The sequence below is a fragment of the Sus scrofa genome, chromosome 13 (assembly GCF_000003025.6).
Source record: "Sus scrofa isolate TJ Tabasco breed Duroc chromosome 13, Sscrofa11.1, whole genome shotgun sequence".
Lineage (NCBI taxonomy): Eukaryota > Metazoa > Chordata > Mammalia > Artiodactyla > Suidae > Sus > Sus scrofa.
In genome coordinates this window covers 23,544,346-23,570,690 of record NC_010455.5, presented here as the reverse complement: position 1 = coordinate 23,570,690, position 26,345 = coordinate 23,544,346, and the positions used below count along the sequence as shown (strand labels likewise).

General features: G+C 39.0%; 1 protein-coding gene across 1 annotated transcript in view; it reads left to right on the top strand.

The window, feature by feature from the left end:
* SCN10A (sodium voltage-gated channel alpha subunit 10) overlaps positions 237–26,345 on the top strand; it is an 88,918-nt gene continuing 62,809 nt past the window's right edge. Inside the window, exons 1-3 of the mRNA XM_021071677.1 lie at positions 237–581; positions 2,863–2,990; positions 7,459–7,539. Of these exons, the coding sequence (XP_020927336.1) occupies positions 312–581; positions 2,863–2,990; positions 7,459–7,539 (479 nt within the window). The 5' untranslated portion in view covers positions 237–311. The remainder of the gene's footprint in view (positions 582–2,862; positions 2,991–7,458; positions 7,540–26,345) is intronic.

Sequence of the window (26,345 nt, the reverse complement as noted above, 5' to 3'; positions counted from 1 at the left end):
GGCTGGATCTGGTGATGTGATGGTGGGTTACAAAAATGATGGAGGAGCAATGATTAGAAGCTCATGGAGAGCATAGGTACATCCCTGAGTTATCTGGAGTAGGGTAGAATAAACAGCCTCCCCTGAGAATGCTGAAGGGGCAGTGGGGTCCTGGGGGAACTGAATGTGAGTTAAGGAAGGAACTGAAATGTGGAGGGTGGTGTTCCAGCAAGCAAAGTGGGAGGGAGAGGGCCAGGAGGCAGGCTGTTACCTCTCTGTGGTTATGTCCACTCTCATAAGAGTATAAATTCTTCCTGAAGAAGAATGAGAAGATGGAATTCCCCTTTGGGATCCTGGAAACTACCAACTTTCGTCGATTCACTCCGGAGTCCCTGGTGGAGATTGAAAAGCGAATTGCTGCCAAGCAAGCAGTAAAGAAAACCAAAGAGAAGCCCAGGGTGCAGAAGGGCCAGAAAGAGAAGGCTCGGCCCCAGCTAGACTTGAAAGCCTGCAACCAGCTGCCCAAGTTCTATGGTGAGCTCCCAGCAGAGCTGGTTGGGGAGCCGCTGGAGGATCTGGACCCCTTCTACAGCACACATCGGGTAAGGGCTCTGGCTGGAATGGCCGTTATCAGCTCTGGGAGAGGAATTCTCTGTCCCACCCAGCCCAGGAATCCTCCTATACCGTGGGTGATGTGGCTGTCAGCTGGACTCAGTTAATGAAAAAAATAAATAAATAACTAACCCACCTCCTCAAAGCCCTCTGTGAATCACTATGATATTTATGGTAGTGGTTAATTAAACCCAAATCCTCAAAAATACTGACAACTGCTGTGGAGTTTTTAGAGGAAGTTGGCTGATCTCTTGGATGAATTCTGGCCTCAGATATCCAGAGGTATTGCTCTCTATGCAAGTGGGGAGCAAAGATCTTGAGGATGGGGGGTAGGTTAGAACAGGGAAAGGGAACCGAAATCAGGATGATTTAAACCAGTGGTCCTCAAAGTATGATCTCAAAACCCCAGGGGTTCCCAAAACCCCTTTAGTGGGTTCAGGAGTTCAAAACTATTTCTTGGAGTTCCCGTCGTGGCGCAGTGGTTAACGAATCCGACTAGGAACCATGAGGTTGCGGGTTCGGCCCCTGCCCCTTGCTCAGTGGGTTAACGATCCGGCGTTGCCATGAGCTGTGGTGTAGGTTGCAGACGCGGCTCGGATCCGCGTTGCTGTGGCTCTGGTGTAGGCCGGTGGCTACAGCTCCGATTCAACCCCTGGCCTGGGAACCTCCATATGCCGCGGGAGCGGCCCAAGAAATAGCAACAACAACAACAACAAAAAAAAAGACAAAAAAAAAAAAACAAAACTATTTCTTAATGATATTTAGAATGACATTTGTCTTTTTCACTGACACCTTTTTATGAACATACAATAGTGAACATAGAGACTATTGATGGAGGATCATATCTGTTTAGCAGATGCTGTTACTGTATGTTGGTATACTCCTGTGTTTTAAAATGTCCTATCTTTTTCATTTCTAATATTATATATATTATAGATATATATGCACACACACATATATATACACATACACACACATGGTATAAGCAAAAATTATAAACATTAACAAAAGATCATCGAGGTCCTCAATAATTTTTGAGAGTATAAAAGAGTCCTAGGAGTTCCCATTGTGGCTCAGCAGGTTAAGGACCCGACATTGTCTCTGTGAGGATGTGGGTTTGATCCCTGGCTTCACTCAGTGAGTTAAGGATCCAGCGTTGCTACAAGCTGCAGTGTAGCCCGCAAATGTCACTTGGATGTGGTGTTGCCGAGGCTGTGGCATAGGCCCCAGCTGCAGCTCAGATTCAACCCCTGCCCTGGAAACTTATATTTGCCAGAAGGTTCAGCCATAAAAAGAAAAAAAAAAAAAAAAAAAAGAGTCCTAAATCAAAGTTTGAGAACCACTGGTTTAAATGAGAGCTATTTCATGACAATTATTGTGTTTGTATTGTATCTTGGACATTCTACACAGCTGAAAAAGTGCTCTGTGTATGTTTGGGATATGGGAGGGGCAGGAATCATCCCTTCAATTATGGTTTATAGAGAAAATAAAAAAGGTGCTGAGGAGTTCCCATTGTAGCACAGTGGAAACAGATATGACTAGTAACCATGAGGTTGTGGGTTCAATCCCTGGCTCGCTCAGTGAGTTAAGGATCCAGCATTGCCTTGAGCCATGGTGTAGGTCATAGATGAGGCTCTGATACAGTGTTGCTGTGGCTGTGGCATAGGTTGGCAGCTGTAGCTCTGATTTGACCCCTAGCCTGGGAACTTCCTGGGAACTTCCATATGCTACAGGTGCAGCCCTAAAAAACAAAAAAATTAAAAAATTAAAAAGACACTGGAATGTTTCTCTCTCCTCTCACCTGCCAAGAGCCCTCATTCCTCTAGATGCTCAAAGGAGGGAATGGTAAAGAATTTAGAAGAGGAGACCTAGGAGGTGGAAAACAGAAGGACCATCACAGACCAGGGATGATCCACTAAGCAGAAGAGAATTACATGCAACCAGAACTCCATCCTTCTGCTGCCATAAACCTTACCACGGGCATGATGCATTCACCCGCCCTGAGGTCAGCTGTCTGTTCACTGGACACTCTCAGAGTCCCATCCTGATGCGGTCAGCCATGGGGCTTCAGGTCTTACTAGGAGCGTGAGGATACAATTCTTAGTTCCTGATCCTCCCTAACTCTCTGTCTTTCCAATTACCTCTCATTGACCCACAGTTTCCAGAGCCCCACTTGCTCACGAGACTAGGATGATCTCACACTCAGCCCTTGGTTGGGTGAGGATGCATGTTTCTCACTGGAGGTTCCCCTCCTGTTGTGTTTTATTTTAGACATTTATGGTGCTGAACAAAGGGAGGACCATTTCCAGATTTAGTGCCACTCGGGCCCTGTGGTTATTCAGTCCTTTCAACCTGATCAGAAGAACAGCCATCAAAGTGTCTGTCCACTCATATCCTTTGCACAGTTGCCTCTTCCACACGATAGAATCAGGCCTTGCCTACTCTTTCCAATACCTTCTTCAGGGGTTAACAACAAAGCCTTCCTCCAATTGAATCCTGAAACAATAAGATTATTAATTTTTTTAAATGTGGTTTTAATGCATCAATAGCCAAGAGCAGTCCCAAGACAGAAGAGGTGTTCATGCAACCCAGAGATGAGCTTGGGTTCACCTAGACTAGTCTGGACCTACCTGTGGATGCACAACTTGAAAAATATACTCTTTATGAGGAGAGATTGCTGATGCACCCAGACACATTTTCACCATATGTGGCCTGCTCTTCCCATAACATAATAACCAGTAAGAAGGCCCCAAGTATTCATGGGGCAGATGAAATAGGCATGGATTTTTACTCTGTGCCCTAGCCATGATGGAGAGTGGTTTCTTATTGGGCAAAAGAGGAGCTCTTCCTAGGGGGCAAAGAGAGCAGACCGCAAAGGGTAGAGCAAAAATTGTCTCAGTGGGGCCCCATTGGTCATGGGGCACTTGCCTATAGCACAAGTTACCCCCAAACTACTAGCAGGTCAAAAATGTCAATAGTCTGAGATTCATGTCATTGGGGAATGTAGTAATTAGAGACATGTTAGTCAAATGTCTATACTAAATTAATAGCTTTAGGAACCTTCAGAAGCTGCCTCCAGCTTTTGTTTCTTTCTCTCCCCCCCACCCCACCTCCCTGCCAAGGCAAGCCAAACTATGACAAATAAGAGACTTTGGCTTGGTTTCCAAGGATCTTCCCTGGTGACTGTCCAAATTGGAAGTTCCTAATAACAAATTCAGCCCTGGCTTCTAGGAGATTGATTTGTAAGAACAGCCTTGCCTCGGCTGCCTGGCAGATGGTAGCCACTCTCTTCTTAGGGGGGTCCAATAAAAAGGAGCTCTTGCCTCACACTCTGGGGGAGCTCGCTAAATTGCTGGACAGGACTCACGTAGCTGGTAGCCCTGGCACAGAATCATCTCAGAATGAATCTGACTACTTGATGGAGTTGCATTACATTTTCCCTTTATATGTTTTACCTTTATAGCCAACCAGTGGGAATCATATTTTCTTAATTCAATCTTGGCTTTCCTAATAATGCTCTGGAAGAGTATTTAATGATGATAATAGGTTCCTATTTGCTAAAAAACCTCCTAAGCATCAATATCATCATAGGTACAGAAACCCTTGAAGAAAGGATTAGCAGCCCTATATTACAGATGATGAAACTGATACTCAGAGTTTTTGATTGAACTTGAACTCAATTAATTGTTCAAGGTCTCACAGCTAGTTAAAAGGTCCAGTCTGCACCCTGCTTAAAGCGGTATCAGCAGTAAGGAAGTAAGAAGGTAGTTGATGGAAATGAATTAGGGTAATTCATTCCCTCTGTATGTCATCTACTTAGGTGCTTCTTTAAAATATATGCAATCACAAAAATTACAAAAAAAGAACAGCAGAAATATACGAGCTCTTGTTTATCTATCCTGTTTGAATTATGTCTAGTTGAGTAAGAAACAACTAATTAGAAATAAAACCTCTTTAAAAAGCCAAGTATCCTGTAAATATTCTTATCTTGAGATTTGATGAGTACATAATTGATGGGTGAAGTCCAAGCTGGATAGAAAAGCTGTTAAAGGTCTCCTCACAAAAGTCTGCATTTATATATTTAAATCTCATGAATTTGGTAACTTCATCACTCCAGATATACCTCAAGGTATGGAATTCTCAATCTCTTAATAGTTCACCAAAATCATAATTCTAATCAAATTTGCTGTACACGCGTGTTTTCACAAGTAACATTATCAGAGTATATCATAATTCTTTTAAAGGTTTATGGGGTTGGAGATACGATTTTTTTTTTTTTTTTTTTTTTTTTTTTTTTGTCTTTTTGCTATTTCTTGGGCCGCTCCGCGGCATATGGAGTTCCCAGGCTAGGGGTCGAATCGGAGCCGAGGCCACCGGCCTACACCAGAGCCACAGCAACGCAGGATCCGAGCCGCGTCTGCAACCTACACCACAGCTCACGGCAACGCCGGATCGTTAACCCACTGAGCAAGGGCAGGGACCGAACCCGCAACCTCATGGTTCCTAGTCGGATTCGTTAACCACTGCGCCACGACGGGAACTCCCTGGAGATACGATTTTAATTTAATCCTTGGGTTAACGTTTCCCCCCATGTGCATACATTTCTTGATTTAATTATAAGTCAACAGGAAAATGTGGTTTAATTAGTAGAATTTCCCTTTTCAAAATAGATGTGTTCCTAAGTAACTATAAAACAGGGCACATTAAAGGCATTTACAGAAAACTAAAATAGATTTAGATACTTCTGCTCAAATTGAAATTATGAAAGATGAGTGGTTCACTCTCTGTAGGTCAAGCTTATCTTCAGGCATTGTTTTTCTTTAGGAAGAAATTGTTAGGAACTCAGCTAGTCCTCAGCAAAATGTCCAATGGGAGAAATTTATCTTTAGACTTTCCCACCAACATTTCTTCCCCATATGTTTATTTCCTTCCACTCATTTGCCTTTTCAGTGTCTCCATCCCCTTCTGGTAATCCCTTTTCCCCCAACTCTCCTCTAAGATCCTTCTCTCTTATTATTCAGAGCTCTTCACAACAGCATAACCATGTTCAGAATTTTCTCTTTGAGCCAGCAATTCACTTCCCTGTGCCTGCTTCCACTATTTCTAACCAGATGTCCATTTCCTCTGTGTGACTCCATCTAGGTTAGAAAAACAATCTGGGAGTTCCCGTCGCGGCGCAGTGGTTAACGAATCCGACTAGGAACCATGAGGTTGCGGGTTCGGTCCCTGCCCTTGCTCAGTGGGTTAACGATCCGGCGTTGCCGTGAGCTGTGGTGTAGGTTGCAGACATGGCTCGGATCCCGCGTTGCTGTGGCTCTGGCGTAGGCCGGTGGCTACAGCTCCGATTGGACCCCTAGCCTGGGAACCTCCATATGCCGCGGGAGCGGCCCAAGAAATAGCAACAACAACAACAACAAAAAGACAAAAGACAAAAGACAAAAAAAAAAAAAAAAAAAAAAAAAGAAAAAAAAAAAACAATCTGACCAGGCTAATTCCCAGGAATGTGTGTAGCCCTCCCCTTATTTCTAACTTCTAGGAATGTAGTAGTCTCCCCTTATCCATGGGAAATACGTTCCAAACCACAGACAGTACTGAACCCTATATGTTTTTCTCTATACATACCTATGATAAAGGTTGATTTATAAATTAGGCACAGTAAGAGATTAATAGCAATAACAACCAACAAAAGAGAACAATAACAGAGTTCCTGATGTGGCTCAGTGGTTACCAAATCCGACTAAGAACCATGAGATTGCAGGTTCAATCCCTGGCCTTGCTCCGGTGGGTTAAGGATCCAGCATTGCCATGAGCTGTAGTGTAGGTCACAGACGCAGCTCAGATCTGGCATTGCTGTGCCCTGGCGTAGGCCGGAGGCTACAGCTCAGGTTAGACCCCTAGCCTGGGAACCTCCATATGCTGCAGGAGTGGCCCTGGAAAAGGTGAAAGACAACAACAGCAAAAAAAACCCAGAACAATAACAAAACACTGTAATAAAAGTTAGGTGAATGTGGTCTCTTTCTAAAAATATCTTATTGTACTATACTCACCCTTCTTGTGTTTTGATGATGTGCAATGATAAAACACCATGTGAGGAGATGAGATGAGGTGAATGATGTAGGCATTGTGAAATAGCATCAGGTTACTATTGACATCTTGATGATAAGTTAGAGGCAGGGTCTACTGCTTAGGGTTGGAGCCATGATGATGTTGATGGTTGGGGATGCCTGGTGGGAGGGAGTGGGAAGGCCTAGATGTCATCCTGATACTCAGAATGGAGGGTAATTTGAAACATATGATTATTTCTGTAATTTTCCACTTAATATTTTCAGACCACCATTGACCACAGGTAACTGAAACAGCAGAAAATGAAACTAGAGTTTGGGGGCATTACTACATTCTTTTTGCCTTTTAGGAAAAAAGAGACATTTGCTGGATGAAATTTCAGGCCTTATTGTATAGTGAAATGCAGGTGTCTGGACAGAAGGACATTTCTAGGAAGGTATTCTGTTTCCTTTCATCTTGCTCAGGGTTCTGTTATCAGACAATCTGAGTCCGCATCTCAGCACCGTGGTTGACTAGCTAAATGAACTTGGAAAAATATTTTAGCTTTGTCATCCTGTTTTCTTAGCTCCAATGTATAGATAATAATATCCATCTGTAGGTTAGCTGTATTAGAAATAATGTGGACAAAGTATTCAGCCCAGGGCAGGCACTTAGTAAGTGTTAACCGTTGTTTTGTGTTGTGACAAGATGATAAAGCTAATCCTAGCTAAGAGTTACGAATTTGATCAATTCACTGTCAAGGTGATCATAGATGACATCAGGAAAACATGGTGACTCAGCTTTTCCTTAACACAGACCTCTCAGGTGGTTCAGTTTATTTATAACCATCACTATTTTGGTCAACTGTGTTGGCATGACCCAATCGGAACTGCCAGAGAGAATCGAGTGAGTAGATTTGCTGCCATTCTTAAGGCTTTCCTTTTTGCCCCCTATTTCTCTTCCTTCACTGGCAGCCACTTTCTCTTATTCATCCTGCTGGGTCTTATTTGGGTAATGTAGAGTCCTGTTGTCTATCTGACTTTGCAATGGCTAGATATCTTCCTCTCTGTGGACTTTGTTTCTTACATACACATATGGTTTTCAGCTTCAAAGAGCTATAGATGTGTGGTTCTCAACCTTGGCTACCCATTGGAATCCCCTGGGGATATTTGTAAAATATTGCTGCCTGGGTCCCAGCTCCAGAGGGTCTGATTTCACTGGTCTGTGGTGACCTGGGCAGATGAGCCCCCATTTCCCTCCCCTGATGCCCCCACCCCACAACCTCACTTGCCATGTGCACATCTAAATGAAGTTGAGGGAAGTCCTACTCAGAAAGAGAGGCAGGAACAGAATTGAGGTGGAACTAAAAACAAATTATCCTGAAACATATTCAGAAAATCACCCATGAATGCAGCTGCTGAAACTATCTTGGTTCATATACTTCAAAGTGACCTTAATATTCCTGAGATTATGCTATCACCCTGGGTTAATGGTGGAATCTCTGTAGTTTCGGACTATGGGGACTTTCCAAAAACATAGTGCATCAACACATCTGGGAGGGATGCCCCAGCCCAGCTCAAACCTGTCATATTTTTGGTATAATAGTAGGAGGTCTATAGAGCTTTCTCTTTTTCCAACTTTTAAATTTTTATCTTTTCCTGACTGTAACAGTAATACATGATACAATAGGAAATGTGCTTATTTCTATTAATAAATTAAAGAAGAAAATCAAGTGGTCATCATAATTGATGCTGAAAATCATTTAATAATATTTGGTATCTGTTTATGATTTAAAACTATAAGAAAAAAGGAGCAAATATCATACTTAATTGTGAAACACAGCAAACTTTCTCTTTGAGGTCAAAAGATTAAAAAAAAAAAAACCAAAGATGTCTGTTTCATCAATTCTGTTCAGCTTTGTAAAGGAGATCCTAGCCAGTGTAGTAAGACAAGGAAGAGAAATAAAAGGTATAAGAATAAGGAAAGAAGTACCAAAGATGCTTTGATTGACAGATAATGTGGTTGTGTGCATAAAATAATCAATATAATCTAGAGATAAACTATTGGAATTAATAAAAGTACAAATTAATACACATAAATCATTTGTATATCTATATGCTAGCAACAAACAGAATACCATTTGCACTGGCAGTTAAAAATATCAAGTTTCTAGAAATGAGATTATCAAAGTATGAGTAAGTTCTCTACAAAGAAATTATAGAAACATTAAGTGATATTACAGAAAACCTATCAAATGGAGAGATGTATTATATTCTTAGATTCAAAGTCACAATATTTTAAAATTCCCCAAAATGACTAATAAATTTAATATGATTTCAATCAAAATCCCAACGGGTTTTTTTTTAATAACTTGACAAACTGACTCTAAGATTTATTTGAAAATGGAAAGAGCAAATTATAGCCAAGACACTTTTGAGACAGAAAAACAAGGTGGGAGAAAATAATGTGCTCTACTGGATATCAAGATTTACTATAAAGCTCCAATAATTGAAACAGTGTGCCATTGGCATAAGATTAGTCAGACCAGTAGAACAGAGTAGTTGGCCCATAAACAGGCCAGTGCACATACAGACCTTGAATTGGTAAGAAAAGTGGTACTGAAGAACAGCAGGGAAAGGGCAGACTTCAGCAAATGATGCTGACGAATTAGGAATCCCAACATAAAAATCACATTGAGTATCTAACTTATGCTATCAATAAGAATCAATTTTAGGAGTTCCCATCATGGCTTAGTGGTTAACAAATCCGACTAGGAACCATGAGGTTGCGGATTCGATCCCTGGCCTTGCTCAGTGGGTTAAGGATCCGGTGTTACCGTGAGCTGTGGTGTAGGCTGCAGACACGGCTTGGATCCTGTGTTGCTATGGCTGTGGCGTAGGCCGGAGGCTACAGCTCCGATTGGACCCCTAGCCTGGGAACCTCCATACGCCGTGGGAGCGGCCCTAGAAATGGCAAAAAAAAGACAAAAAAAAAAGAATCAATTTTAGGTGGATTAAGATCTAAATTTATTTGTGAAAAACAAAGACATAAAGTTTTTAGAAGGTCTAAAAACAAAGGAAAATGTCTTCATGACTTCAGATTAGGAAAAGGCTTATTACATGTGAAAACTGATACATTTTTATGCCAAAATTATGAATTTCTGTTCAACAGAAGACCATGAGAGTGAAAAAACAAGATTAATACTGAGTAGAAGATATTTGCAACACATGTACCTAAAAAGTATTTCTGTCCAAAATAATGAGACCTTACAAATCAGTTAGAAATATGTCAGAGAGGAGTTCCCGTCGTGGCTCAGTGGTTAACGAATCCAACTAGGAACCATAAAGCTGCGGGTTCGATCCCTGGCCTTGCTCAGTGGGTTAACGATCCGGCGTTGCTGTGAGCTGTGGTGTAGGTTGCAGACATGGCTCAGATCCCGCGTTGCTGTGGCTCTGGCATAGGCCGGTGGCTACGGCTCCAATTCAACTTCTAGCCTGGGAACCTCCCTATGCCGCAGGAGCGGCCCAAGAAATAGCAAAAAAAAACAAAAAAAAAGAGAAATATGTCAGAGAAACTAACTGGAAAATGAACAAAAAAATTAAATAGATATTTCACAAAAGTAGAAATCCAAATGGTCAGTAAATATATGAAAATATTTTTAACCCTTTTCTTAATAAAGGAAATATGAATAAAATCACACTGAAAGATAATTATACATTCATTAGATGAGGAAAATTCTAAATTGTGGCAATACCAAATATTGAGAAAAATACAGAACAGCAGAAAGTCATATATTGCTGGTGGGAATATAAATGTGTACAACCTCTTTGGAAACCAGTGGATAATATCGAGTTAAGGTGAAAACACATACACACACTGTAATCCTCTAGTTATACTGTTAGGTACATACATTCAACAGAAAAATATACTTACGAGTACCAGGATACAGCTGCAAGAAAGTTCATGAACATTCCCCATGAAAGCCCCAAATTGGAAACCACCAAAATGTCCATACATTTTTGAGTACCTTAACTATTTCTACTATATTCTTTTTTGAAATTATAGTTGATTTGCAATGTTGTGCCAGCTTCTGCTGAACAGAAAAGTGACTCAGTAATGTATACATATATACATTCTGTTTCTCATATTCCATCATGTTCTATCCCAAGAGATTGTATATAATTCCCTGTGCTATACAGTAGGATCTCTTAAAAGTGGATAATGTACAGTGATAAATATAAATAAACTATAGTTCCACAATGGGAATGAGTCTTAAGAACATAATAGTCAACAACAAAAAAAGCCATACACAAAAGATTGCCGAAGTATGATTACATTTACACAAAATTCAAAAACAAGCAAAACTTAACTATTTCATTTCAGGATGCATACTTTGGAAGTAAAATATAAATTAAAAAGGCAAGAAAAAATACCCCAAATTAAGAAAGTACTAACCTTTAGGGCAGAGGAAGGAAGGGGCTTGTGAGTGCTCAAAATGTTCCATTTCGTGACATGACTAACTGTCACATAGCTGCTGTGGACTGAGCAGTGTACCTGGCTCCCCCACTCTCCAGATTCATGTGTTGAAGGCCTAACTGCCACCACCCCTGCACTGTGTAACTGCACCAGAGAAAGGGCCTTTAAGGAGGCAATTAAAGTTAAATAAGGTCGTAGGGCAGGGCTGTGATCCAACAGACCTGGTACCTTTATGTAAGAGGGGAATGGACACCAGAGCGCTCTCTCCCACAGTGTAAAGACACAGCTAGAAATTGCCCTTACCGGAGTTCCCATTGTGGCGCAGTGGTTAACGAATCCGGCTAGGAACCATGAGGTTGCGGGTTCGGTCCCTGCCCTTGCTCAGTGGGTTAACGATCCAGCATTGCTGTGAGCTGTGGTGTAGGTTGCAGACACGGCTCGGATCCCGCGTTGCTGTGGCTCTGGCGTAGGCCGGTGGCTACAGCTCCGATTCAACCCCTAGCTTGGGAACCTCCATATGCCGAGGGAGCGGCCCAAGAAATAGCAACAACAACAACAACAAAAAAGACAAAAGACAAAAAAAAATTAAAAAAAAAAAAAAAAAAAAAAAGAAATTGCCCTTACCAAGCCAGGAAGAGGACTGATCACACTGGCACCAGCCTATAGAACTATAAGAAAATACATATTTGCTGTTTAACTACTCAACCTATGGTATTTTGATATGGCAGCCTGAGCTGACTAATACACAAGCATTCATTTTACAACTAGTTTGTTTCATGTGGACTTTCATTATGCATGTTACACATCGTAATGAAAAGCTTTAAAAAAATAATTTAAAAATAAATGACCATTGTGTAAAGTGCAGAATACTGGAAAATATGTCAGAAGATAGTCACTAGATAGATAAGTCGCTGTCAGTATTTTAGTTCTCTTTCTTTCTGTCTCTCTGTCTCTCTTTCCCTGTCTCTGTATCTTTCTCTCTTTATTTCTGTATTTCTGTACCTCTCTCTATATATATATGCATATATATATATATATATATGCACAGATGATATAGCATGTAAAATTTCTATCCTTTTTAAACTTTTAATGCAAAGCATTTTCTCTCAAAAGTTATTTGGGGATTCTGGTTAAATATGGAAGATAGCTTGAATATGTTTTACCCCAACCCTCTCAAAATGCCAGTAAAATGACAGCATGGGAATAAGAACAGTATAAATATACAAGAACAAAGAGAAGTAGAAAGGAAAGCACAGAGGACAAAAGATGTCAAAACAATCTCAGAAGACCAAAAGTGGGCGGAGGATTGGTAAATGACTCAGCAGACCAGGGCTTGTTAAATGATAGTGCCTGCAGAGAGGGATAAAAATGAGGATCAAGGTATTTAACCCCCTAAAGACCCAGAGGCCCTGAAAATGTTGACATGGTACAAATAGCAAAAACTGGGACTAGAAAAAAGGAAGAACATGAGAGCAGTATATGTTCACTTATTGTTGCTTCTATGATAGCAAGAAGTTAAAGAGCATTCTTTAAAGTTCATATATCAAGGAATGAAAAATAATTCCATTTAACAGTATAAAGGTAAGCAGGAAAAAGATCTTATTAAGTACAGTCAGATGATGGATAAAACAGAGGGGAAAGGAAAGAGAATTAATGGAAATAAGATATATTAGTTAAAGAGATAGCATACCAAAGGCAATGTATCACATGGTTTTAATTATAATTATAAATGTATACTTTTAAGGCAACCGCAAAAACTAGAATAAAAACTCCTCTAAAGTTAGAATCATAGAGAAAAAAATAAAGCAAATAAAATATACCAGACAATGAAATATTTTTAAAATTATTAAAAACATAACAAAAAGTAATATAAGCAAACTATGACCAAGTAAATTTATCATGTCAATAAATATAAATGGTTTTACTCATCTGTTTAAAAAAATCATGTTATATAACAAAGCAATATTGAACTCTATGTTGACTAAAAAAATATACCACTCAAAATGATAGAGAAAGATCAAAATTTTAAAACAGTCAAAGATATAGGTAAGCAAAGGCAAACAGAAAGAGCAGGAGGCATGATTTTCATATCAGAGAAGGTGAAATTTAGGCCAAAGCTTATTAAACAGGACAAAAATAACATCCTGTAATGCTAAATAATCCATAACAGTAATGTATATCTTTGCAACAAATAATGTGGCAACAATGTTCATAAATCAAAAATTAAAAGAATATTGGGGTATGTAGGCAGAAACATTATAGGGATAGAAAAATGTAGCCAATTTCTTTCAACTCTAATCAGATCAATTGTATAAAAAGTATATAAAATATAGTGATCAGAGTAATAACACAACTAATAAGATCTAATTAATACATTTCAAACTATATTCCCTGAAAAATAACCATACAAATTGGCCAAATATTAAACAATAGAACTTTAATAAATTTCAAAAAGTAGAAATAATAAAGAAAATATTCCCTGATTACATTGCAATAAAATGAGAAAATAATTACCAAAAAAAAAAAAAAAAAAAGAGTTCCCTTCATAGCTCAGCAGTTAATGAATCTGACTAGGATCCATGAAGACGCAGGTTAGATCCCTGGCTTCGCACAGTGGGTTAAAGGATCCGGCATTACTGTGAGCTGTGGTGTATGTCTCAGACACAGCTGGGATCTCGAGTTGCTGTTGCGTGGTGTAGGCTGACAGCTACAGTTCCAATTCAACTCCTAGCCTGGGAACTTCCATATGCCCCAAGTGAGCCCCCAAAAAGCAAAAAAGAAAAAAAGAGAGAGAGAAAGGACTTACCATTTGGTAATTTTTAAAACCAAAGATTTCTTAGATGGGAAATTCCCTTGTGGTGCAGCATGTTATGGATCTGGCATTGCCACTGGGGGAAAAAAAAAAAAGAATTCTTAGATTGAAGAAATGATACAAACCAAAATTATAGAATTTCCAGGGAAGAAAAAAATTTAAAAAACTTTAATCAGAACAAAAGAGTGCAGTTAAAGATGTGCTTAGGGGATAGTCCATAACATTGAAGCAGAGAGTATTTATATCAGCAAAAAAAAAAAAAGAGAGAGAAAAAATTATTTAAGTACCTAATGTAAAACTGTAAAAGGTCAAGAAACAAAAAAAAGTGAATAATTTAAAGAGAAAAAATTAATTCAATAGAAAATAAAAAAACAGTAGAATAAACTCAAAAGCTATTGTAAGAAAACATGCACAGGACCTGTTTACTGAAAAAAAAAAAAAACAACAGTATAAAGTATTTTGACAATGACAAAACTTTTATTTTTTTTTTTTTTTGCTTTTTAGGCTTGCATCCTCCACATATGAAGTTCCCAAGCTAGGGGTCAAATCGGAGCTACAGCTGCTGGCCGACTCCACAGCCACAGCAATGTGGGATCCCAGCCACATCTGCAACTTACACTACAGCTCACGGCAACACCGGATCCCCGACCCACTGAGCCAGGGATCGAACCTGCATCCTCATGGATACTAGTTGGATTCATTTCTGCTGCAACACAATGGGAACTCCCAGACAAAACATTATTGAGAAAAATTTTAAAGTATCAAAATAAATTTAATGGATTAGAAGACTCACCATTATTATAATGTCAGAAATTAATCTATATGTTCAATGAAATCCTTATAAAAATCCCAGCATGTTTTGTAGAAATTGATTGAAAAGATTTTGCATGGATGAAGCAAAATTCATTTAATTCTTATTCTAGTGATAGGTATTTGTGTTTATCATAATCAACAAATCCTCATGTTTTGCCATCAGTATTCTTTGGTGAAGATCCATATACATGGATCTTCACCCACACAATGTGGTTAAATGTGAGAGATGAATTCCTATGAGTGGATTTGCTGGGTCAAAGGGATGTACAATTTTTTTTTAAAAAAGTAACGTACAATTTTAATTTTTGAGATATTGCCAAATCATCTTCCAAAGTTGTACCAATCTCCATTCCCACTAATTATTAAATCTATTCTGTCAGATTTTATATTAATTAAATTATTGATAAAATTTCCTTTATAAACACACTTTAAAAAATAGAAAAGATAAAAATAAACCTGGCTGGTCCTAGTTCTAGAACTGTGTGTGACAGGTATTGGGTGATGTTCAGCATCATTGGCCTCAAGAAAATATTCAGACTCCAGATTTTATTTTTGAAATGAAACTGGTAGCACCCACTGTTGCTGGGAGCCCAGAGGGACATAGTAAACATCCTTGGGATAGACTGAGACTGCATGTATCATGCTGTGTATTTTTCAGTAAAAATTAAATTATAGTCAGTGTAACGCCAGGAGCCAATTTTATAGCCATGTTCTTGATACAGTCTTTTAAACACAAGGGGTTCCCATCCCTATCTCCCCTCCCTGCCATTACCAACCCCCAAACATTAGCTTTGCTCTGTTACCTGCTTCTTGTTACCTGTTACCTGCTTCCCTGTTACCTGCCTCCCTGACTGCCTGCCCACCTGTCTGCTTGAGAGAAGATTTTATATCTATATCTGTATATATATATTCCATTCCATATGTGTGTGTTCCTTTCTTTGTACCCCCTTGTGCTGGAAAGAAACTAGAGATCCATTGAGCCAAAGTGGAGAAATGCCAAAATGTCAGATTGGTCCCCAGAATGAGATAAAAAGATGGAAAGCTAAGGAATGGAAAAAGTGTAAACAACATCCAGAGCAAAACTTTTCCACCCTCCCGACCCCCTGAACTCACAGAGTGTCATTGAAAGGGCCCTTTGATGGCCATGGGGCACCCGTCACTAAACATACTGAAAATCTGGAAAAAAAATTGACAAAATACAGCAATTTGGCTGTAGGAAAAAGCACAGTGGAAAGATAAATGTTATCTTACTTGGAAAAGAATGGTGAAATGAAGTTGAACTTAGGGCAAACAGGAAGATGGGTAGCTGGAAGCACAGACATAAAGTATTATTTTCTGTCTTTTCAAATTCATATAAATGATATCATATTACATGCATGCTTTAGCTGATGCTTTAAAAATCAATATTGTGTTTTTGAGATTTATCTAAATGGATACATGTATCCATTTGGTAATTTTTTATCACTGCGAAATGTTCCATAAGATATTTTCCTGTATTTTCTTCTAAAAGTCATAATATTTCTTTCTACATTTAGATATTTCATCCTCCTAGACTTGTGTGTGTGTGTGCATGGTGTGTGATAAGCTTCTAATATTTTTCCATATGGATTATTCACAACACCATTTTTAATAGATTATTTCCTGAATGATTCCTTCTACTAATTCATGCACCAGATTCCCATGTGTATTCAAGTCTATTTCTCCTAATAATCTATTACATCACTCCTTGAATCAACACCACAGAACCTAAATGATTTATAATAATGTTTGACCTGGTTGATCATAGCATCCCAGTTAACTTGTCTTCTTAAAAATTATGTTGGTTCTTCCTGTTTCTTTACTTTTCCGTATCAATTTAAGGATCAGATTTTTCAGCTCTTTTTTTACAGATATGCTGAAACCTTGATTGTAAATGCATTGAATTTATCATCACAGGAAGAATTGCCACATTTACAACATATATAGTTGTATCTCCCAATTCATATAAACCTCCTTTTATATTCTTCTATAACATTTGATGTCTTCTGTAAAGTTCTTACATATCTTATCTCTAGATACATTATCATTTTGTTTGCCCTTTTGAATATTTATTTTTATTTCTAAAATAAATTATTGTTATTAATTTTCTATATGTTGGTTTTTCATTCAGTAACCTTGCTGAACTCCTTTAACAATTCCTATTTAAACAATTATATCATTTGCAAATAATGACGAACTTATTTCTTCCTGTATGATCCTTATACCACTTGTTTATTTTTCCTATCTTATTAAACTGGCCAGGACTTTCAGCACAATGCTAAATTGAAGCTATAGTAGCAGAATATTCCTTTTGCTCTTGCGTCTAAAGATTATGCTTCTAATATTTCACTATCAGCATGATGACTATGGGGTTCTCATAATTACCCCTTGTCAAGTTATGGAAATTTCTTTCCATTTTTGGTTTGAGTTTCATTTTGAATGAGTGTTGGTTTTTAATCAATATTTCTGTGTTTAAGATTATCATAGTCTTTTATCTGTTAATATAGTAGATTACATTAATAAATTTGCTAATCTATTTTTTTTTGTCTTTTTTTGCTATTTCTTGGGCCGCTCCCACGGCATATGGAGGTTCCCAGGCTAGGGGTCCAATTGGAGCTGTAGCCACCGGCCTATGCCAGAGTCACAGCAACGCAGGATCCGAGCCATGTCTACAACCTACACCACATCTCACGGCAACGCCAGATCGTTAACCTACTGAGCAAGGGCAGGGACCAAAACTCATGGTTCCTAGTCAGATTCGTTAACCACTGCACCACGAAGGGAACTCTGCTAATCTATTTTAATGGTTCCAGCTTGAGCACTGCTGGATTCAGTTTGCTAGCATTTCATTTGATCTAGCTCGGAAGTTCCCACTGTAAATGCAATGAGATTAGCAGAGTCTCTGCAGGGCTGGGACACAGGTTCAATCCTTAGCCCAGCACAATGGATTAAAGATCTGGCATTGCTGCAGCTGTGGCATAAGTTGCAGCTGTGGCTTGAATCTGATCCCTGGTCCAGGAACTCCATATCGTGTGGGGCAGCCAAAAAAGAAAAAAAAAATGATGCTTATTCATTTGATCTATCTTGGTACCTGAGTTTGACTTACAATCTTCTCACATAAACTGTCCCTTTGGGTTGTTTTTCCATCTCTCTGCCTCACTGTCTTCCTTCTGTATTATCTCTGAGAATTCCAAATTCTCACTCTGTTCTGTGGAACAGTTTAGCTCTTTCCATCCCCCACAGTATTTCTTTCTTTTTTTTTTTTCTTTTTTTCTTTTTTGCTTGTTTTCTTTTATTTTATTTTCTTTTTTTAAATATTTTTTTTTAAATTTTCCCACTGTACAGCAAGGGGGTCAGGTTATCCTTACATGTATACATTACAATTACATTTTTTCCCCCACCCTTTCTTCTGTTGCAACATGAGTAAGTATCTAGACAAAGTTCTCAATGCTATTCAGCAGGATCTCCTTGTAAATCTATTCTAGGTTGTGTCTGATAAGCCCAAGTTCCCGATCCCTCCCACTCCCTCCCCCTCCCATCAGGCAGCCACAAGTCTCTTCTCCAAGTCCATGATTTTCTTTTCTGAGGAGATGTTCATTTGTGCTGGATATTAGATTCCAGTTATAAGTGATATCATATGGTATTTGTCTTTGTCTTTCTGGCTCATTTCACTCAGTATGAGATTCTCTAGCTCCATCCATGTTGCTGCAAATGGCATTATGTCATTCTTTTTTATGGCTGAGTAGGATTCCATTGTGTATATATACCACATCTTCCGAATCCAATCATCTGTCGATGGACATTTAGGTTGTTTCCATGTCCTGGCTATTGTGAATAGTGCTGCAATGAACATGCGGGTGCATGTGTCTCTTTTAAGTAGAGTTTTGTCTGGCTATATGCCCAAGAGTGGGATTGCGGGGTCATATGGAAGTTCTATGTATAGATTTCTAAGGTATCTCCAAACTGTTCTCCATAGTGGCTGTACCAGTTTACATTCGCACCAACAGTGCAGGAGGGTTGCTTGTTTTCTTTTAAATTAGAGTATAGTTGATTTACAGTGTTGTGTTAATTTATGCTGTGCAGCATAGTGACCCAGAAAAAAATATATATATACATATATATATGTATTATTTTTCTTATATTATTTTCCATCATGGTTTTTCCCAAGAGACTGGATATAGTTCCCTGTGCTATATAGTAAGACCTCATTGCTTCTCCATTCTAACTGCAGTCATTTGCATCTACTAACCCCAAACTCCCCATCCCTCCCACTTCCTATCCCCTCCCCCTTGGCAACCACAAGTCCATTCTCTATGTCCATGAGTCTGTTTCTCTTTTGTAGATAGGTTCATTTGTGCCATATTTTCAATTCTGCATATAAGTGATATCATATGGTGCTTTTCTTTCTCTCTGACTCACTTCACTTAGTATGAGAATCTCTAGTTGCATCCATGTTGCTGCAAATGTCATTATTTCATTCCTTTTTTATGGCTGAATAGTATTCCATTGTATATATGTACCACATTTTCTTAACCTATTCATCTGTCAATGACATTTAGGTTGCTTCCATGTCTTGGCTATTGTGAATAGTGCTTCAGTGAACATAGGGGTGTGTGTATCATTTCAAATTATAGTTTTGTCTGGATATATACTCAGAAGTGGGATTGCTGGATCATATGGTACAAGGGGCTAATCTCCAAAATAAACAAACTGCTCATACAACTCAGCAACAACAACAACAACAATGAAAAACAACCCAATAGAAAAATGGCAGAAGACCTAAATAGACATTTCTCTAAAGAAGACATACATATGGCCAGTAGACACATGAAAAGATATTCAACATCACTAATTATTAGAGAAATGCAAATCAAAACTACAATGAGTTACCACCTCACACCGGTCAGAATGGCTATCATTAATAAGTCTACAAAAAATATGCTGGAGAGGGTATGGAGAAAAGGGAGCCCTTCTACACTGTTGGTGGGAATGTAAATTGGTACAACCGTTATGGAAAGCAGTATAGAAGTTCCTCAGAAAACTGAATATAGAACTACCTTATGATCCACAAATCCCACAGTATTTCTCAGTAAGTACTGAAAGGATCTCTACTAGTCACTAGAATTCTCTCAGTAGCCTCTAAATCACTTGAAAGATTCAGAAGAAAAAGCAATGCCATCATTTTATGAACAGATGATTTAAGAATCTGAAATTTACGATTAATCATAATTTTTGTAGATTTTCTGACTTTTTATGTTCTCAAAAGCAGTGTAGGGGAGTTCCCATTGTGGCTCAGTGGAAACAAATCTGACTAGCATCCATGAGAATGCAGGTTCAATCCCTGGCCTCACTCAGTGGGTTAAGGATCCGGCGTTGCCATGAGCTGTGGTGTAGGTCACAGACGAGGCTGGGATCTGGCATTGCTATAGCTGTGGGGTAGGCCAGTGGTTACAGATCCAATTTGACCCCTAGCCTGGGAATTTCCATATGCCATGGGTATGCCCCCCCACCAAAAAAAGCAAGCAGTTTATGTGATTCAAGGACTGACTTAATCTTGAATACTTTATCTTAACAAAGGTATTGTCTTCTGACACTACATTTACATTTGTTAAACTTGCATTTATCATTGTTACCATTACATAATATCACGATTCAAAAAATAAACCATCATTTCAGAAGTGGTTTGGAGAAATATAACAATAGGGATGAAAATAGAAAAATAAATTCTACAATATGAAATTAGCTTACAAATAAGAGTAATGAATGATCTCTTTCACAAACATAAAGCCTGAATCTGTACGTCAAGAGACAAGTGGACAATGGATGTAATCTCACAAAAGCAGATAAAAATAAATAAGAAAACGGAGTATGACAGTGAAAAATGATAATTAAATTTTTTTGGATCAATGATCCTTTTGTCCTAGTACCAAGTTTATTATCTGTTAACATTTTTATCAAATAATAATAGAAAGCTACCAAAACTTTCATATTATTCTTATTGTTATTATTATTATTATTATTTTGTCTTTTTAGGGCTGCACCCACAGTATATAGAAGTTCCCAGGCTAGGAGCTAAATCAGAGCTATAACCGCCGGCCGATGCCACAGCCACAGCAATGTCAGATCCGATCCACATCTGCAGTCTACACTTCAGCTCACGGCAACACGGGATCCCTAACCCACTGAGCAAAGCCTGGGATCGAACCTGCATCTTCGTGGATACTAGTCAGGTTTGTTACTGCTGAGCCATGAGGGAACTCCCTCCATATAATTTTCTGATAAAGTTTACCAACCTCACTTTTGAACCAATTAACTGTCTCTAGTACAAATACAAAACAAGGATTTCCAGTACAAAATTGTCAAAATTTGATGTTAATGTTTGAAAAACATGAAAACTATATAGTCATCATTTGTCTTTATAGCAAAACCAAACACAGTTATACTCTTGCTAGTTAGACATGGAACCAGCTTCAAAATCAATGACAAATATTGTAGTTGGAAAGCAAGCAAGAAATAATCAGAATTCCTTTATCAGAACTATTGGATTTCTTTTCATGTGGGTGGCATTTAAAATTAATGACTGTTAGGGGGAGGGAGTGGGATAGATCAGGAATTTGAAGTTAGTAGATGCAAACTAATACATTTAGAATTGATAAACAATAAGATCCTACTATATAGCATAGGGAACTAAATCCAATCACCTGGGATAGACCATGATGGAAAAGAATATAAAAAAGAATACATACATGTATGACTGAGTCACTTTGCTGTATAGCAGAAATTGTCACAACATTGTAAATCAACTATACTTTGATTTAAATAAATAAATAAATAAATAAAATCCATGACTGTTATGTATGTAAACAAGCAGATGTTTTACTTTAGAGTTGAGTAAAATGATAAATTGTCAGTACATATTCACCATATATGTGAGAGTGAAGCACTCAGTGACTTTTTGTCCTATTTAAAAAGATTTTTTTTTGTCTTTTTGCTTTTTCTAGGGCTACTCCCACGGCATATGGAGGTTCCCAGGCTAGGGGTCTAACCTGAGCTGTAGCCTCCAGCCTACACCAGGGCACAGCAACGCCAGATGCGAGCTGCATCTGCGACCTACACTACAGCTCATGACAATGCTGTATCCTTAACCCACTGAGCAAGGCCAGAGATTGAGCTGCAACCTCATGGTTCCTAGTTGGATTCGTTAACCACTGTGCCATGACGGGAACTCCTAAAAAGATTTTTAAAAGAAGATATTTCTGGTTTCATTAAAGATTATTTTGTAAATTCCAAAATGGACTTAAAAAGGTATATTAGCTTGTATACTAGTGTTCATAGCAGCATTATTCACAATGGCCAAAAGCTTTCCAAATGTCCCATCAAAAGATAAATGGATGAACAAAATGTGGTATGTACACACAGTAGAATATTATTCAGCCTTAAAAAGGAATGAGATTCTGCTATATGCCACAACATGGACGAACCTTTAAAATGTGCTAAGTAAAATTAGCCAGACATGAAAGGACAAGTATTATCTAATTCTACTTACATGAGCTACCTAGAATAGGCAAATTTTTGGATACAGAAAGTAGAATAGAGGTTGTCGGGAAGCTGGAGAGGGAGAAATGGGGAGTTATTTAATGGGTACAGATTTTCTATTTGGAATGATGAAAAAGTTCTGGAGATGGATCGTGGTGATGGTTGCATAATTTTGTGAATGTACTTAATGCCACTGAATTGCATACTTTAAAATGGTTAAAGTAGTAAATTTTATGTAATGTGTATTTTACCACAATTGAAAAATAGTTGAATTAGGAGTTCCCGTTGTGGTGCAATAGAAACGAATCTGACTAGGAACCGTGAGGTTGCAGTTCAATCCCTGGCCTCAAGCAGTGGGTTAAGGATCTGGCATTGCCATGATCTGTGGTGTAGGTCACAGACACGGCTCAGATCTGGTGTTGCTGTGGCTGTGGTGTAGGCCAGCGGCTACAGCTCTGATTAGACCCCTAGCCTAGGAATCTCCATATGCCGTGGGTGGGTCCTAAAAAGACAAAAATAAACAAACAAAAAAATGGTTGAATTAATATTGAAGAAACTCCCACTACATCATCAGCAAGGAAAGGCATTGCTATACCAATGGAAGATGTTGCTTCCAAATGTAGTCTATATCTTACTGATGAAAACAGTGAGGGTTCATTGCCTCCAGACCCAGATTTGCTGTTGAGGAATGTCATAGAAGTTTTGACTACAAGCTGATTGTGGCCATTTAATATATGTCTGCTCAGCCTACAGGGCTGAAACGAAAAATGAGTACAAGATGCTTTTCCACATTGAACTGCTCTGGCTGGCAAACAAAAATGGTTTGCAGTGTTTTCAAATAAGGAGTAAAATTTTTTAAATTACCATTTCTAGGAATACATGAGGCATTTCTCAGTCATACATTTAGGATTTTGAATAGCATGGATCTTTGACTTCAGAATCTAAGTATCAGGATTTTTTATTTTTATTTATTTTTTTGGTCTTTTTGCTATTTCTTTGGGCCGCTCCCACGGCATATGGAGGTTCCCAGGATAGGGGTCGAATCGGAGCTGTAGCCACTGGCCTACGCCAGAGCCACAGCAATGCAGGATCCGAGCCGTGTCTGCAACCTACACCACAGCTCACGGCAACGCTGGATCGTCAACCCACTGAGCAAGGGCAGGGATCGAACCCGCAACCTCATGGTTCCTAGTCGGATTCATTAACCACTGCGCCACGATGGGAACTCCCAGGATTTTTAAATGATTGGACATCATGACTTCTTAGAACTGAACAGTGGTGCACATAGCTCAGTGGCTAGGAGTTCGACTTTTCCCCAAAACCGATGATTTTCTTCATCAGGAAAAATATTAAAAATATGCCTTCGCATATTAGAAATCACATCCAAATTTGCAACTGAACATGCAGAAATACCTGGTGAGCCAAATGCCACCAGAGAGGCTGTGATTCCATCAGCCGCTGCCTCCCAAGCTGAGACCTTTAACCTTCTAGCTTTCAGCAGCACTAAGCTGGGGCCCTGGTCCTCTGGTGAAACACTGAACATAGTCTTTAGAGACAACTCTCCCATAATTTTTGGATCTGCGTTTGATCTGAAAGGCCAGAAATATCTGTCAAAACGTCACAACAACCTATAATTCTGAGTTAAGATTTTCTAATTCAGAAAACATAAAGAGTGGGGGGAACCCAACAAGCTATGGCAGCTGACAGCTCTATCAGCTACCCAGACAGATATAGATTCGTCATGAATGATTTCAAATCAGATTGCTCCTCTCGCAGATAGGGAAAAAAAAAAAAGTTACTGCTATTCACATTTTGTTTTGATTTTTACTTTTATTTAAGATGTACAGATCTATGGCTTAAAAGGTCGCATAAGTCCATAAAGATTCTAACAAAAACCACAATTTCATATTTCTCATCTTCTCACCCCTAATCCCATAATTCCAGAGGCCACCACTCTCAGCGGTTTTTACTGCTTTCTTCTGATACCTCCTTATCTCTAAAAATATATTCAGACTACTATTTAGAAAAACTTTTCTATGTTAGGTATTACCTATTAGCCTTGTTATGGAAAAAAATGGATTAGTTCCACATACACATGTTGATTTCCTCTCACACTCATCTTCCCATTATAGTTTTATTATAATTTTTGGTTAGATAATCAGATAATATGTACATTGTTTGACTGCATATATGATTATATAATAGTGTTACTAAGCAAATACTGTTCACGGCTGTATCATGCAGTATACTTTGGTTACATTTCCTTTTTGTGCAATTTTTTTGCTTTCTCTGAAGTTAATAAGGATTTCATTTCTTCATTTGCTCAGTTTTCTATTTATTTACCACTAATTTGCATTGAAACTCTTTCCCAGAGGTTTCATTCAGTTTACTTAACTGTAGCAGGTTATCCATCAGTTTCCATTTTTCTTGGGGAAATCCCTCTTAGAGTCCCTCATCTGCCTCAGTCTGGTCTAGATGTTCTCTAGGCGTGATGCATAGCTCTTTTCCAGAGATTTTTCCTTTTTCAGGATGCAATTCTGTCTCTCTCTTGTTCAGTCTATTTCCAGATGAGAGGAGTTACTTCCTCCCTGAATGGTAGTATGGAATGAGGTTTAGAAAGCCCAACTGCTTCAGAGTTCCCGTCGTGGCGCAGTGGTTAATGAATCCGACTAGGAACCATGAGGTTGTGGATTCGATCCCTGCCCTTGCTCAGTGGGTTAACGATCCTGCATTGTGGTGGCTCTGGCGTAGGCAGGCAGCTACAGCTCCAATTAGACCCCTAGCTTGGGAATCTCCATATGCCGCTGGAGCAGCCCAAGAAATAGCAAAAAGACAAAAAAAAAAAAAGGAAAGCCCAACTGCTTCTTATAAAGACTTTGAAACTGCCCTTTCAGCCACACTTGCCATCATCTCGCCAAACCCCACTTTCAGAGGTATTTTCATCCTCAAGTCCTAAGCTGCTCTGCCATGTAGGTTGACTTGCTTCTGGGACTTCCCCCACTTCCAGCTTAAGGCTTCAGCTTTCTAGGTCTGCTGTCAGTTATCACTCATCTGTTTCCATGCTAATTTCCAAAATGCTGTTTTGTTCTCCATCATCATTGTCCTAGTGAATTTACGCTATTTAAAAAATTCCTTTTACTATCATTTAAGAAGGATTTCAGAGAGGATGGAGGTAAACACATATGTTCAATCTGCCATATTAAACCAAAAGTCTTTTCATTTTTCATATTAGAGTTTACATTTATAATTTTACAATTTGAAAAAGGTAATATATCCAGTAGTAGGTGTGGTGTATGCATGCATGTGAATCGCTTTGGTCAATGGTTCTAAAAAGGTAGAACCATGGAACTCCCCAAGCCAGCAGCATTAACCTCTTCTGGGAACTTGTCAGAAATGCAAATTCTTGGGCCCTACCCCAGACTTACTGAAACAGAAACTCTGGGCATAGAGCCCAGAAACCTATGCTTCAACAAGCCCTCCAGGGGGTCAAATGTGTGCTAGAGTTTGAGAACCACTCTAGGTGATTGAGGGCTTCTGAACACTTCAGAAGCACTACCCTATTCTCAACCTCGGCTTCAGATCCATCTTCAAATCCAAACCCACAAAGCACCCAGCAGAAAACAAAAAGAGCTGTTTTGAGATGACATTTTCTAACTGGATCCATCCTCCTGAGAAAATGTCTGTGAATTTAGATGCTTTTTTTCTTCCATGACACCTAGTTGTTCACTGCTTTATATGGCTCTTAGACTGGAATCCCTGCAGCCAGAAATGCCAGCAGACCAGGCATGATGTGAGAAGAAAAGACAATTGGAAGCAGAGCTGTCTGGAGAGGAGGGATGTAGCCAGCCTCCTCCTTCTTTGGTAGCTTCCACCATCAACGAATTCAGAGAGGAGCTGAAGCTTCTCTCGGGGCAGGAAGCCTCAGGGAACCTCATGGAGCAGGAGAAACTTTGTTCAGAACATCATTGCAGGGGTCCTGCCATCTCCCTCTGCCTACCTTCAGAGGAGCAGTGGCTGCTGATCATCCACAAACTTCCCTCCCCACCCCACCCAGCTG